The following is a 16,208-nucleotide window of genomic DNA, read 5'->3' on the forward strand; positions in this document are numbered from 1 at the left end:
TATACAGTAATATTTTGAGTGCTTTTACTTATAATAAATATAAAACACTTAAATTTCAAGATTTATAGAACTTTGCCAAAGTTAAGTGTATTGAAAATTTAAGTTGATGAGATTATTTTACTTAAAAAAGTAAGTTTTTAAAAAATTCCTTCAAATAATTTTTTGAGAAATAAAAGGCCAGTGTTGGTTTTGGAAGTGTTGTGGCTAAGTTTTTTGACATTTTTCTTTTCTGTCTTCTTTTGAAGCTTAACTGAATATTTTAATTTATTCCATAAATATATTACTGGTGAAACAAGTCTACAAGCAGCTTTCGTGAGTTGTGGTTTAGAGTACGCACAAATTAGTGTTAACTGTTAGCTTATTTGGGCTATTCTGTAAGGCCTGTTACTGAAGTTATTACTGGCAACATAGAATGGTTTTTAATAGACCATCTATGAACTTGTAAAACTGAAATGGACTTTTAAGGCCTCACTACAATGGTAACAGATCAAGTTACCATTTGTTTTTAAGAACTGTTGGTCTGCTCTTCTTCTCTCATCTTTCTTCAGCCTCCCCAAAGAAAGAAGGGATTTGTGATTTGGTTAGTAGGTATGTTTATTGGAGAACATACAGTACAGGTTGTCGCTTACACTGAAACAAAGCTAACATTTAACTTACACATTTTTATTTTATTATATAGAATTGTAATAAAAAACATTGGACATAATACATGAGAAAAGTTAATGAATACTATAAGACACCACTTACAGACATCTTTAGATGATTATAGTTTGGTTAGACATTGTCATAAAAACAGAAGAGAAACTGGTTTAACCTTACTTTATTCAGACTTCACTGTGGTGTCAGCCAACTTTATCCCTCAAATATTTTAACAGTAATGTACAAAATGGAGCTATAGATCTCTAGTGCTAAAAGAGATGTCCAGGCCTTCACTTTGTAGACAAATCCCAAGGCCCCTGAAGATTATATGATTTGCCAGAAGTTCTATTACCAGTTAATTCCAGAACAAGTCAAAAATTAGGTTTCTTGACTCTAGAGTATACTTTCTACCATGTTACATTGACTTATATAAGGTGATTGTTTTCATAAATAGAATATGTTGTAATTTTTAAATTATATGTGTTAATAATTAAGTAAAAGGATCTGGTACAGATGTGAGCTCATAAAAAATAAATAAATAACTTCCTTGGTTTGAACTGCCAATAATGTAAATGGCTTGTTCATTTCTGGGCAAACGTGTATACTATGAAGATATTGTCAGTAATTTTTTTTTTCTTATTGAAATAGGATATAGGTAGGCTCTGACTATAGATACACTTCCATTGGAATGCATAGATTTTTTATGTATAGATACTGATCATTATTATTTTTATTTTTTTACAAAACCCAATCATTAGTCTATTGATGTAGTTTGCTCTGTAAAGGGAAAGCTTTGTGGAAAGAAAAATTTAAATTTAGGTGAATTAGAAAGTGGTTAACTTGCTTAAAAGATTGCAACAGGGTCTTATGTGGAATCTAATTTATAACTTGTCTCTCAGATTCAGTGTTTCTGGATGTATCATAATTGGCTAACTATATCAGAACTTTGGGATTTGTCCCAAAAACTAGGGGAAAAATTATCCAATTGGATGGATCATTCTAAATCTGGCAATGGTATGAAGAGACTATTATCCTAAATAAGAAAGCACAAAGCAATATGCACAAATAAAAAGTTGAGAGTAGGAATTTCACTTCTGTTACAGACTTGTTGTAGGCAACAAAACACAAGTTAATTAATGAGACCTAAAACAACATGAGTAGAGAAATGATAGGTGGTGCTGTGTCCAGTTTGGTAGTCTATTTTAGAAAAATGAGATGACCCTGAAGTAAGGATAATAATTCAGAATTGACATTTTTATGGGAAATAAAAGCTTTGCATATTGAAGTGAGCGAAAAGGTGTTTCCCTTGCATGGTAATTTCTCTTTTACAGAAGATGGTATTGAAAAAACTTAAGCCAGAAGATATTTTTGCTTAAAGTATTTACTGCTATTTTATACCTTCATATGGAAAAGCCTCAAAAACCTGAATTAGATTTATTTTGAATTTGTGTCCTATATAAGCTGAGATCTTTTGAACAATTTTTTATCTATAGGGCAGCGCTGTTCTATTTTTGTACTCTCTGATTTTTTTAAAAAGTGTTTGTGCGTCAGCATAGCGTCTGTTTCCTTTTTTAAGGAATTCAAGACTGATTGTTTATAAATCCTTGTTGAGGAGCTTATTGTTTCTTGTAGCTTTTTAAATGGCTGCATTAAAGGGAGAATTATCACATGAACAGACATCCTGATTATAATAGTGTTTTACTATGGTGGTTGGGGGTAGGGTGGTCTTTTATATAAATAACTTCTTTATGTAATAAATACAAAGTTCACTGACTTTGTCAAATAAAATGTCAAGTGTCAATCAAAATAGGCACATAAGGAAAAAGGATTGGATTATCACTTCCCATCTATATTCTGAACACTAATGTAGGTATACTCTTGAGTTCCTAAAATTTTGAAGTATTGTGCAGTAAAATATCGAAGAATGGTTTTATAGTGAGGAAAACAGAGACAGCTAGAAGGTCAGCAGAAAAAAATAACTCCAGCTTCTGTTTGAAATAACCTGGACCTAAACCAGGTTGGTAATGGTAGAGTGGCAGGTATTTATATAGAGTTAGCTGTTTTGATTTGGGGAAGCAGAGCAACTAGTGAACATGGTGGAAACCTTAGCACAGGGATTATCTCTAATGATGAGGGGGAAAAACTGTAGAAAAAGTCTTGGTTGTTGACCATATTGAAATCCATCAGGAGGTCATGTTTGAGAAAGAACTTTGTGGAATTATCTCCACAAGCAAGTGATAAACAGAAAGGAAAATATAAAAATGGGCCGTTTTTAATTTTTTTTCTATGATTATATGTTCCTGCTTATGTTTTAAAGCCAAACCCAGACTGGCTTTTGTATTTTCATGTGTTTACCTTTCATCTCTCTCTGCAACATGGTTTTAGAATATGGGTAGATAACTGCTGCTCCACAACTAACAACGGCAGTATAAAACTTAGCTTTTCCCGTTGCTTAATCAATGGAACTAGGTACTCTGTTTTCTTTCAAAATTATATAACCTGTCCTTATTGATGGGTGTTTGTTTATATTATCTTAGCTCTTTACATCATCAGTAAGATAAAGGTCTCCAGTGGTTAGTTACAGTCATTGAAATGGAGAAACTGATGCAATAGAAATAAAAATAACATCTGGAATTTTTATGCTTTTCTGTGTAAAATTTCAAATATAAGTATTTTGTCTTCTTAATATGTTTTTCATTCATTAGCAATTTTTCATTGCTTTAGATTAAAAATAGAATATAAATTAATACAAGCCTGGGACTATATGCAGCCTTTAAGATATTTTTTGAAAGTACTTAAATTTTTGCCAGATTTTCTTGGTTTGTTTTTAGTTTCTGCTGCTTTTGTCTTTTTGGCAAAACTATTCAATTGCAGTCAAGCTAAAAACAACTCTAGAACCTAATACAACAGTCATGATTCTGGGAGTGTGTATTTCACTGCCAGCTGCAGAACCCCTGTACAGTATACAGGAAGGTACAGCTGTTAATTCCTAAAATCTAGAAGAAGGCAGATCAAGAGTTACAGAATCACAATTAGACTGCTAATTTTTCAGTGACTTTCTGGTGCCTTTAACCAAGATTAGCAGTACAGGTACATTCTGAATTAATCATTCATAGTGGTTATATAATTCATGGTTTAATCCTTTATATTTAGATCTCACAGCTGTGGAAACTTTCAGGGTTTCTTTAATCCAGGGAGGTTAAACAATATGATAGAAAAGAGCACTAAATCAGGAATCACATGATCTAGGTTCGGGGTCTGTCTCTACCACTCTACAGTATGACCGTAGATAAGTCTAGTTCCATCTCTTCCTGCCCTGCTTACCTCACAGAAATCATAGGAAATAAGTTATGTCAAAGTTCTTTGAGAATGTTACATAACAGACCAAGAATTGGTATGATCCCATTTGACTGTGGCAATGAGACACATCATGGCTTTCCCAGCATTATAATCAATTACTAAAGTGCTGAAATGGCCAGAAGTTTTGGCTTAAGAAGATGAAAAGTCTGTTTAGAAATAGCTTGCCTTTAAACATAGCCACAGTTTTCCTAAAACATACTTTAAGTCACTTAGAACTTGCTTTTATTCTGTTTTTCAACTTAAAATTCCCCTTGATGTCCCTCAAATTTTTAGCCTGATTTTCATGGCATTTGAGAAAAATGGATGTGGCTGTTGGTTTTAGATTTTTAGACTGAAATAAACTTTTCCTTTAAAAAAGGGAGAGGGTACCCTAAATTTGGAACACAGGTCAAGGATGCTTGGAATATTCTGTACTGTGGGTGTGGGCTCTCTCCAACAGTGACAACTCAGCATCTCTCTAGTGGCCACTGCTTTTGCTTCCTAAACATGCTGTTTTGAGTAGCCTCACCTTACAAATAGATTTGCAGAACAGGAAGAAGATTCTTGAAAGGGAAGATTGTGATGAAACCGATAAAAATCTCTGTATTAAAATCTTGTACAGCCTTCTGTTTTAATATCTTTTCTTCTGGATGAGACATTAGTCTTTAACTTTTGAGGAACTCTGTAACTGAAGACAAACAATAAAATACCAACAGAGAGGAAATTATTAAAGGATTATATGTATTTAAATTACTTTTATCAGTAACCCACTCTAGCCTCAGAAGGCATAAAGCTAACAAAGAAGGGGACATTTAAAACCAATGTATTTTTATCCTGTAAATCTTGCTTTAACTTAAAATAGTATTATTTTAAATTCAGGGTTGTCTGATATTTAAATCAGTTATTATCTCAATGACCACATATATCAATAGATTGGAAGTATATTTCTGTTTTATGATAAATCCATGAATTTGCTTTTTGGGGAAAAAGTTATTATAAACATTTTATTTTAAGGCTAAACCTAGGATGGTTCTTAGTGAGAATCAGCCTAAATAGAAATTTTCCAAACAAATACATTGTGCTTTTGCTAAATCCTATGCTAATAAAAGATATTGTGCTTCTTATAAAACTTTGACCCATGTTATGTAGCCTAACAGAAATAAAGGCATCTGCTACCCTCTATGAATTTACTATTGGAGTTTACCAGTCCCATATAAAAGGCTCAAGTTACTGAACTTTCCCCTCCTTAAAAAAAAAAAAAAAAAAAAAAAGATTTACAATTAAATGTGGGCCTTAATAAAATTTGAGTTATAGACGTGAGTGATTCCCCCCCCATTATGGTAGATGTCTTTCCCCCTCTTTATGCAGAAGACAACAGCCCAGGTCTCTTGTGCTGGTGACAGCAGCCTTTCTCCACAACTTAGGAGAATACTGTTAAGGAGAGATGGGAGTAGGCCAGGCCTGCGGGAGTGATCACACTCAGCTTCTTGTTTTACTTCATGGAGATGTGAATGAAAAGTAGGTCCTTTGGTGGAAGGGATTGGAGACTCCTGTATTTATGATTGACCTCTCAGTGTGACTACTTGAAATAAAGGCAATTAAAGGTTGGAATAGGACCAAACCAACATATTCTATCACATTTAATAGTTCTAATAGCTTATAGGTATTTGTAAGCATCTTTAAGCAGTTGTGAGATTTTTAGCAAATAATTTAAAAACTGTATTTAACTTAAGCTACTACTTTATAAATTCCAGTTTCCAGTTGTATACTCTGTTAACATGATTTAAAGAAAGCAAGACAAGTAATCCTAGATAAACTAATCTTGATGAAAGGAAAAGTAATGGGTTATTGCTGTGGCCTTTCTCTTTATAAGGGAGATAAACCAACTGGTGATGCTTTGAGATCCTGGTAGCAGGTGGGAGGGAAGCCTGGTTCTCTGCTTTACCTTTGCTTTTCTTTCTTGCTCATTCCTATGGCCGATGAGTTTAAGATCATCTTGTCAGTGTGCAGAGGGCAAGAAATAAGTTGATGTAAAGTTTTAATATCAATGTTTTCACCACTAATTTAGGAGGCACTAAGCTAGCAGTGCATTACCAAGCCCAAAGTCTTCTGTTTGTCAAAACATTTTGGAACTTTTAAACTTGACTATTTGATCTATTTTGAAAATGTAAATAATAGTTTTAATCATTTTGAATCAGAGAGTTTAATAAGATATTTTTCCTTTTTCTTCTTAGATCCCAATTTTGTTCGGACATTTCTTACAACATACAGATCCTTTTGCAAACCTCAAGAACTACTGAGTCTTATAATAGAAAGGTCTGTCCATTTAAAAAATATTTAAGTTCATTATTTTTTGTTAAAAAAGAAACTGAGCTAAGATCTTATGTTTTTCAGAAATGTTAGATGAGCTTTAAAATATACTTCACGAGCACTTTTTCAACAAACAAAATCTCTTAAATGAACATTTATTTTATGTTAGCTTTTATTTCAATACAAAAATAAGTATTTTTTGTATGTGAAAACTCAGTATTTGAAATTTCAAATTTACAGAATGATCTATATAAAATTTATAATTTAGAGTCGAGAAATTCAAATTTTGATGAGTTAGATGTTCTAAGTAAGTTTTCAAACATACTTCACATTGAGTAAAATGGAGCTTGTCAGTGAACAAATACTGTGATGGAAGGAAAATATTTCATGTACCCAAACAAAGAGCAATCAGTTTTTCTGGAATTACCGTTAACAGTGATTATGTCACCTGATTTAGAGTAATTCCACAGACCAAAAATGAATATCAGTCCCATAACTTTATAGTCACATTTATTTTTAGAATTTGCATGTATTCTTTATTTTGTTTGTAGTTAGTTTTATCGATATTGGCAAGTGCTAATTTCTTTTAAAATTTTAAAAATAATTTTATTAACCTTTAATATTATAGAAGTCTCACTTGTTTACACTGATATGCATATTTTTAGTAATTTTTTACAGTATTCTCTTGATTTTGCTGACAGGTGAAAACATTTATGGTTTTCTATTTGTATAACTCGATATGATTAATATTTTCATTAATTTGTTCTATTTCATGTTAGGTTTGAAATTCCAGAGCCTGAGCCAACAGAAGCTGATCGCATAGCTATAGAGAATGGAGATCAACCGTTGAGTGCAGAACTGAAAAGATTTAGAAAAGAATATATACAGCCTGTGCAACTGCGGTAAGCATTAAATAAATGAAGTAAATAAGTCTTTATCAAACTTTCGCTTTAGTGTTGAAGTATGCCTTTCCCAAACAAGGAGCGGGGTGACAATAAAATTAATAAATTTACTAATTAGAGCAGTTATCAGAAATTATAGTGTAAGTCTTAACGTAGAATTTTGGAAGTGTTAGGTACCCTGATAAGAATAATTTGGTAAGAGTTACTGTGTTTTCATTGTATTGTACCATGCATTGTGATACACATTTATGTTTGATTCCCATGTAATTCAATTCTGTGTTAATGCTGTAGAGTATTAAATGTATGTCGGCACTGGGTAGAGCACCACTTCTATGATTTTGAAAGAGATGCATATCTTTTGCAACGAATGGAAGAATTTATTGGAACAGTAAGAGGTATGTTTTTTTTTTTTTAGGTGCTTAGTTTTATATGTAATAAAAGTACCAACACAGTGACTATCAATTGATGTTACTGTGGTTCAGTAATACGAGAGGTTTATAATAGTACCAGCATAACCATTTGGAAAAGTTAAAAATTTCCATCAAACAACATTTAGACCTGCAAATTGCTCAACAGCCACCCTGTTGATCCAATGTATTTTCATTTAGTGAATCAATTTACTGATTATTTTAGAGTTGGTTAAGCCAAGTCTTCATACATATCCCAAAGTATGAGGGCATTTGGGAATTTGGTTGTGCCATTTTAACACCACTGATGGAGGTCGAGTGGGCCACAGGTGAAGAGAGAGAATCAGAGAGGAAGCAGAGTGGATTAAATTGAGAGTTTGTGTCTAACACTACCACTAATCAGATACATGACTTTGGGCAAAATCATTTAGATTCTTTAGACTTCAGTTTTCTTATCAATAACATGAGGAGCTAGGTTTGTTGATCTCCAAGGTTTTCCTTCTAGTTTTAAAGATTGTATGAGTGTATAGCTCTAAGGATATTTTAGACAAACTTATTTTTATTTCCTTTATATGCTCTAAATGATAATCAGAAAATAGTTAAATAATAGTACTTCAAATGTACAATACAAAACAGAGCCACATCAAAACTCACACTAAAAATGAAGGAATCAGTCCTCTGGCATTGATATTTATTGGTTTATAAAATGCAATGTGAATTAGATTAATAGTGTGTATAATCTATCCTTATAAATCTTGTGATTTACATAAGATATACCTTTTGGAGGATTATAAAATAATACATTAAACTGAAGATCAGAACAATAGGGGTGGACAATCTCTACAAATTAAGTACTTTCTAATTTTATTTGGAAAGGATCTGGAAGAACACGTACCAGGCTACTAACAGTGGTTACCCATGTGGAGAAGAATAAGATTAGGATGGGGGCCGGGAAATGGAAAAGGGGAACTTGCATTTTTCATTTTGGTCATTTGAACTTTTTATAGCAAAGATACGTTCAAGTATCATCTGTGTGATTTTAAACCATTTAAAAAATATTAAATAAAGAATATTTAAATGTTAATTAAAATATAATGTATTGCAGGTAAAGCAATGAAAAAATGGGTTGAATCCATCACTAAAATAATCCAAAGGAAAAAAATTGCAAGAGACAATGGACCAGGTCATAATATTACATTTCAGAGTTCACCTCCCACAGTTGAGTGGCATATAAGCAGACCTGGACACATAGAGACTTTTGACCTGCTCACCTTACACCCAATAGAAATTGCTCGACAACTCACTTTACTTGAATCAGATCTATACCGGTATGTACTTTAACATTCAAGCTGAAAAATCATTTCAAAAGAGTGAATTTTTAAAATGAAATACTTATTTCTGCCTTACAGGGTTGTCCTAAGACTTAACTGAAATCGTACATGAAGTGTCTAGTAATGAGGCCAGGCAGGCAGTTCCTGTTCTTTCACCCCCTTGGTCCCTCCAGCTGAATTTACACCTTCTGTCTTTCTGTGGTCACCCCTAGTTGGTAAGGCTAGGTTCAAATCCTGGCTTTACTAATTGCTGACCCTGGGCAACTTTAAGCTCCTTGTGTAGCTTTATCCTTTTGCTCCTTATTTTCCTCAAGAGTAAAATGGGGCTACTGATAGTATGTACTCCTGGGGCTGTTTTGAGGTTTGAAAGTCAATGTATATACATTACCTAGCACAAAGTAAGGGCTCAATAAATGTTAGCTACTGCTTTATTGTGAACTTATAGCCATTATAGTCTTTTTTAGTTTATCATACTACATTGATATAATTATCTCAAAAATGTCCTCCTGATTTTAAATGGGGATTATTTAGAATCTTAAACTAAATTATTCATTTTTTAATAGCTAAATGAGAAAATGAGCTAAATTTATAGATCTCCCACTAAAAATCATATTTCTGAAAATTACAGTATTAGAATCTATTTTGTTTATTTCCTAGGACCCTTTTGTGGTAGGTTTTTTTCCTCTCCTCCTTTAGACCAAAAAAAAAAAGATGTATGAATTGCATTGATTACTGTACCCTCTTTGAACTGATTTATAACAGATATCATTACCTAAATGTCTACTTTGTCACCCTAATTTATTAATAATGTTTATAAATGCTGGGAAAGATATTATGGAGGAGTCTCAACCTTGCCCAAAGCAAAATGCTACTATAAAGCAACACTAAAAGTACACAGGTATTTCCATAAAAATTGTTTTTAAAAACAGTTTTTAAAGGCCGGGCGTTGTGGCTCACTCTTGTAATCCCAGCACTTTGGGAGGCCAAGGCAGGTGGATCACCTAAGGTCAGGAGTTTGAGACCAGCCTGGCCAACATGGTGAAACCTTGTCTCTACTAAAAATACAAAAAATTAGCCAGGCATAGTGACGGGCGCCTGTAATCCCAGCTACCCGAGAGGCTCAGGCAGGAGAGTCACTTGAACCCGGGAGGTGGAGGTTGCAGTGAGCCAAGATTGTGCCATTGCACTCCATCCTGGACAACAAGAGTGGAACTCCATCTCAAAAAAAAAAAAAAGAAGTTTTAAAAAATCCATAAGGAAATATGCATAATTATACTTTTTTGTTATACCTTGTTTTCACAAATCTTTCTGTTCGTGTAAGAGGAAAGTTCGTATGAGAGTTTAGTTTTTATCTATCTTCTTTACTTAATAAAACAGTGTCTATATTAGAGGAAAAAGTGTCATGTAGAATTATGTATTGATGATTTTAGAGCTGTACAGCCATCAGAATTAGTTGGAAGTGTGTGGACAAAAGAAGACAAAGAAATTAACTCTCCGAATCTTCTGAAAATGATTCGACATACCACCAACCTCACTCTGTGGTTTGAGAAGTAAGTATTCCTAGCATTCTTACATTTTATACCTGTCAGCTATATTATGAATGTCAATGCAATTTTGTTTTTGTTTTTGTTTTTTTTTTGAGAGGGAGTTTTGCTCTGTCACATAGGCTGGAGTGCAGTGGCACAACATCAGCCCACTGAAACCTCCACTTCCCAGGCTCAAGCGATCCTCCCACCTCAGCGTCCAGAGTAGCCAGGATTACAAGTGTGTGATACTACACTCACCTAATTTTTCTTTTTTTTTTGAGACAGAGTCTGGCTCTGTTGCCCAGGCTGGAGTGCAGTGCATGATATCAGCTCACTGAAACCTCTGCCTTCTAGGTTCAAGCAATTCTCAGGCCTCAGCCTCCTGAGTAGCTGGGACTACAGACGTGTACCACCACACTCAGCTAATTTTTGTATTTTTAGTAGAGACGGGGTTTCACCATGTTGGCCAGGCTGGTCTTCAACTCCTGACCTCAAGTGATCCACCCATCTTGGCCTCCCAGAGTGCTAGGATTAGAGGCATGAGCCTCTGACCAATGCAGTTTTATTTCTGTATGTCTCATGTCTTTTTCCTCTGTTCCTCCTTTATTTAGTAAGTGAGTGTTTTTCATTGAATGAAAATCATAATATTTTTCATTAGAAAACGTTGAATGCTTTTCTAATGTAGCATTTTAGTTTCACTAATTATTTTCATTAACTTTTTTTGAGGTTCTTTTAATGGTTGCTTGGTTGCCTTAGAGTTTACCATACACATCTTGTCAGAATCAGCTTCAGACTTACAGTAGCTTCATACCAGTGATATATAGAAATATTACTCCTATGTAGCTCTATTCCCTTTCTCCCTTTTTTTGTGGTACTGTTATACATATTACATCTTATTAATGATGCAAATCAAACAATATATTGTTACAGTTATTACTTTACCATTTGTCATCATCTTCTCAGACCATTAAAGATTTGCTCTCACTCACCTCCTTTGTGTATTATTGGCAACATATTACACATATATTACATTTCTATGTTATAAACTCAACAATGTGTTTATATTATTTTAAGTCAGTTATGAGAAGAAATGAGAAAAAAATACGCATTTACAAAATGTCTTTAATAATTACACAATTACCTTTACTGGTGATCTTTGTGTGGATTCGAATTACCATCTGGGATCACTTGCTTTTCAGCCTGAAGAATTTCCTTTAGTATTTCTTCTGGAGGGTCGGCTAGCAACAGATTCTCTCAGTTTTTGTTTATCTGGGAAAATCTTTATTTTACCTTCGTTTTTGAACAATACCTCTATCTTCAAGTTAATACTTTTTTTTCAGTTCAAATATACTATTGAGCTTTTCCAGTAAGTTTTTTATTTCAGTTATTTTACTTTTTAATTCCAGAATTTCCATTTGGTTCCTTTTTATAGTTTCTATCTCTAATTATATCCTCTCTTTGATGCGCATTGTCATCAATACCTTCCCTTTCCTTCTTTTTCATGCTTTCCTTTAATTCTGTAACCGTATTCATAATGGCTGCTTAGAAATCTTTTTTGTTATTGTTGTTAAATCTGACATTTGGTTGCTCTCACAGGCAGTTTCTGTACCTTCCCCTGCCCGGCTGTTCCTTCCCTCTCCCCCAGCCCCCCGGCACCCCGCTGTAAGAGTCATACTTTCCTATTTCTTTGCATACCTCATCTGTTTTTGTTGGAAACCTGGCATTTCAGATAATATATTGCAGCAACTCTGAGTGCTGCTCCTCATTCCCCAACCCCCTTTCCAGGGATTCTTATTACGTGGCAGTGGTACTGGAAAGACCCATCGACTCCTTCCCTGACCACACCCAGCTATGAAACTCCACAATTTGCCAGCTGATTGCTCTGATGTTTTCAACAATTTCCTGGTGGCATAAATGCTATACAAAATAATGCAATCAGATTGTGGCTCCTTTGAAGGAATGGTTTTCTGAGATTTCTGTTTGATACTTGTTCTGACCCCAGGAGGGCTTCTCTCAGCTGTCTTATTTCCTAGTTCTCCCCTGCATACTACTCTGCCTACAGTCTAGGGTGTATCTTCTTTAGATCCACAAATCTCTTCCCCATTGCCTTTCACCACAATTTCCTCTGTTCTTAAGGGCACCATTAAATTTAAACTACTTTATACTTTGTTGCAAATGACAGATTAGGGAGCTATCTGTTTGAAACAGGGCTCTGAGGCTTGGGATAATGGCAAGCTTTTCTCTGAGTGACACTTCTGCCCTAGGAGCTGAGTGCTTGGTTGAGCAGGTAGAGTGGCAAACGATGGTACTGTAGCCTGAGGTCTCCTTACCTGCCTCTTCTGGCATGGAACCACACCTTCAGGAACCAGAGGAAGGGCTCTTTTCTCAGTATTCTCAAAATATCATACCCAAGGTAGAGTCTCCGTTCCATAAGTGGAAGTTGGGCAAGGAAGGGTCTTCCCACTTCTCAGCTGCACTCAACTGGAACTTGGCCTCAGCAACAGGCAGCAGGGACAGGATGAGAAAACTAAAGTCTTGCTCCTGCACCTCACTGGGAGCTAGGTGTTCTTGACTGCAGGAATCTGGAGTAGATGCTCAGTTCGCCCTCACTGAGCTGGGAGAAAGAAGGGAGGGGCCAGTCTTGGTTCAGATACCACAGACTGTGTCCCCTCTCTTACCAAATTTTTGTAGATTTTCCTGAATAGATGTTTCTTTTGCCATTTGCTCTCAGGGCCATTACTAGAGACTTTAAATGTGTGTGTACATGTGTGTGTGTGTACATATGCGTGTGTGTGTGTTTGTGTTTTAATAATTTTTACCAGTTTCACTCAGTGAAACTCCTCATACTATCATACCACAAGTCCAGAATCTCAATGCAATTATATATTAGGTTGGTGCAAAAGTAATTGTGGCTTTTGCCATTACATTTAATGCTGTTCCTAGAAATGTAGGAAACATAGGAACAGAGCTGTTCCTAGAAATGTATGCAGCCAATTATATATGAAAGAAAGAAATTGAGCATTAATCACTAATTCTTGAATTCTACTAGAATACACCCACATCACAAAGACCTCACAAAGACTTATATACATACCACAAGATAGTAGCCTCACCAGTTAATTCTAATGCTAATAGAGGATGCACCAAATACAGTAGGAAAATGATTGTCTGACTGTACCAGTCTAGAAAAAAGAAAAGCGCAGTATGCCTGACTGGAGGTACTGCCTTTCTTCTATCAGTCACCCTGAATGTGTCTTCTTTACAGTAGTTATACTATAGCCACCCGTCCCCCACTTTCTACATTATTTTATTTACTTAATTCTTTATAACTTTATTGGAAAAACTCTAGAAACTTTAGTTCACTTTTTTTTTTTTAATTCCCAGATGTATTGTAGAAACTGAAAATTTAGAAGAAAGAGTAGCTGTGGTGAGTCGAATAATTGAGATTCTACAAGTCTTTCAAGAGTTGAACAACTTTAATGGTGTCCTTGAGGTTGTCAGTGCTATGAATTCCTCACCTGTTTACAGACTAGACCACACATTTGAGGTAGGTTTCTACATGTGTTTTTAAAATGAACTTTCATTCCCTATTACAAACATTAGATTTTTAACAATTATTATCTTTAATTTTTAAATGTTTCATTTGTCTTTTCAGGAGATTAAAAGACTGAATTGGCCGGGCGCGGTGGCTCAAGCCTGTAATCCCAGCACTTTGGGAGGCCGAGACGGGCGGATCACGAGGTTAGGAGATCGAGACCATCCTGGCTAACATGGTGAAACCCCGTCTCTACTAAAAAATACAAAAAAACTAGCCGGGCGAGGTGGTGGGCGCCTGTAGTCCCAGCTACTCGGGAGGCTGAGGCAGGAGAATGGCGTAAACTCAGGAGGCGGAGCTTGCAGTGAGCTGAGACCCGGCCACTGCACTCCAGCCTGGGCAGCAGAGCGAGACTCCGTCTCAAAAAAAAAAAAAAAAAAAAAAAAAAGACTGAATTATCTAAGTTTTGTAATGAATTGGTTGCTTTTTAAAAATTAAGCATTCCTATTAAAATGTATTCACAGGTCCCAGCCTAAGGTAGAAGAAGAAAAAACTTTTGGCACTGAATTTGTAAGATAATGTAAATTAAATGTTCACATAATTGTGTAAGGAATGACATGATAAACTAGATCTCTCTCTCTCTCTCTCACACACACACACACACACACACACACACACTTTAAGTTTATACTGAGGTCTATGAAGACAATTTATTTGAAGCAGTGTTACAGTCATAAAATCAAATTGATACTGTTGTATTTGGGCCTTTCTGTTAGCCTAGCTTTTTTTTTTTTGACAAGACCTTTGATTCCTATTGTAAACTTATGCCTCCTATTTTTTTTTTCCTTATAGCAAATACCAAGTCGCCAGAAGAAAATTTTAGAAGAAGCTCATGAATTGAGTGAAGATCACTATAAGAAATATTTGGCAAAACTCAGGTCTATTAATCCACCATGTGTGCCTTTCTTTGGTAAGTATTTCTGAATTTTTATTGCATTTGTGGATAAAACACTTATTTCATTAAATGACTGAATAATTACATGTGTAATATGCCAGCAGAAAATACTTGTCTGACCAATATTTAGCACCTGAAACCCTTTAGAATTTTTCTCATTAAGACTTAAGGTCAAGTCTAATATACATTTCATTTTCTATTTTTATCTTAGGCAGCCATTAGATATTATATAATACTTGTGTTTTTATATTTATAAAAGCCTTTTTAATTGAATTTTAATAAACTAAATATAGCAGAGGCATATTTATAACCATTTTTGTAAACAGTTTCACATGGCTAAAAATCATAGTGTGCCTGCTGTGTCTTTGGGCCCACACCTCTGGCACATCAGAATTTTACTTCTCTTCATCCTCTCTTATTTTTCCCCATCTGCATCAGAGGAAGGAAGTACCTTTTCCTTCCTTGTTAGGACTGAATCTACCACCTGAATCTCCCTTTCTGTAGGTTCCTCTACCATTTTCCATTCTTTATTTCCTGTATTTTCATATGTATTCAATATGTCTTTCCTACTCTTGTCTTTTTTCTGCCTGAGTATATATATGCCCTGATGTTCCTTCTTTTGAATGCTTATAGAAATTATGGTCTTTCTCTAGTCTCTTTAGTATGTGTTATAGTTTCTTCTAGCCTTTTCCTCATCTATATCTTTTTTTTATATAGTTTCAAATTCCACTGCATATAACAGTGTTATGTCCTGATACTTTTAATATCTTTTCCCACATTTTATTGTTTGGCCTTTATAGCAACCATTTTTGTATTTACTTCTAATCTTTTTGCTGTGCACATGGTATATAATTGTAATTGTATCATGTGCATATTAAGGTTATTCACGTACCATATCTTATTTTTTTGTATTTTATTAAATAATCTTAATTATTTATAATGGCTGCATAATATTCCATAAAATTGGACAATTTGTTTAACCATTACCCTGTGATTGGACACATTGTTTCCAGCTTTTTTGCTTTCCAAATAATTTTCTGATTCAGATTTTCATTTATACTATTTTTCTGTATTTGAAAATATCTTCTTGAGATAGATAACCAGAGGAGGAATTACAGTAGTGCTCCCATCTCCATGGTTTCACTTTCCACGGTTTCAGTTATCCATGGTCAACTGTGGTCTAAAAACATGAGATATTTTGAAGACCACATTCATGTAACTTTTATTACAATAGATTGTTATAATTGTTCCATTTTATTATTAG

The 16,208-nt window shown here is 34.5% G+C and overlaps 1 protein-coding gene across 1 annotated transcript in view; it reads left to right on the top strand.

Annotated features, from left to right (window-relative positions):
* SOS1 (son of sevenless homolog 1 (Drosophila)) overlaps positions 1–16,208 on the top strand; it is a 155,685-nt gene that overhangs the window by 115,684 nt on the left and 23,793 nt on the right. Inside the window, exons 11-17 of the mRNA XM_011935935.1 lie at positions 6,213–6,294; positions 7,068–7,190; positions 7,482–7,585; positions 8,703–8,925; positions 10,359–10,478; positions 13,839–14,001; positions 14,842–14,959. Coding sequence (XP_011791325.1) covers positions 6,213–6,294; positions 7,068–7,190; positions 7,482–7,585; positions 8,703–8,925; positions 10,359–10,478; positions 13,839–14,001; positions 14,842–14,959 — 933 coding nt within the window. The remainder of the gene's footprint in view (positions 1–6,212; positions 6,295–7,067; positions 7,191–7,481; positions 7,586–8,702; positions 8,926–10,358; positions 10,479–13,838; positions 14,002–14,841; positions 14,960–16,208) is intronic.

The sequence above is a fragment of the Colobus angolensis genome, unplaced genomic scaffold, assembly GCF_000951035.1.
Source record: "Colobus angolensis palliatus isolate OR3802 unplaced genomic scaffold, Cang.pa_1.0 Scaffold15, whole genome shotgun sequence".
NCBI classification, from domain to species: Eukaryota; Metazoa; Chordata; class Mammalia; order Primates; family Cercopithecidae; genus Colobus; species Colobus angolensis.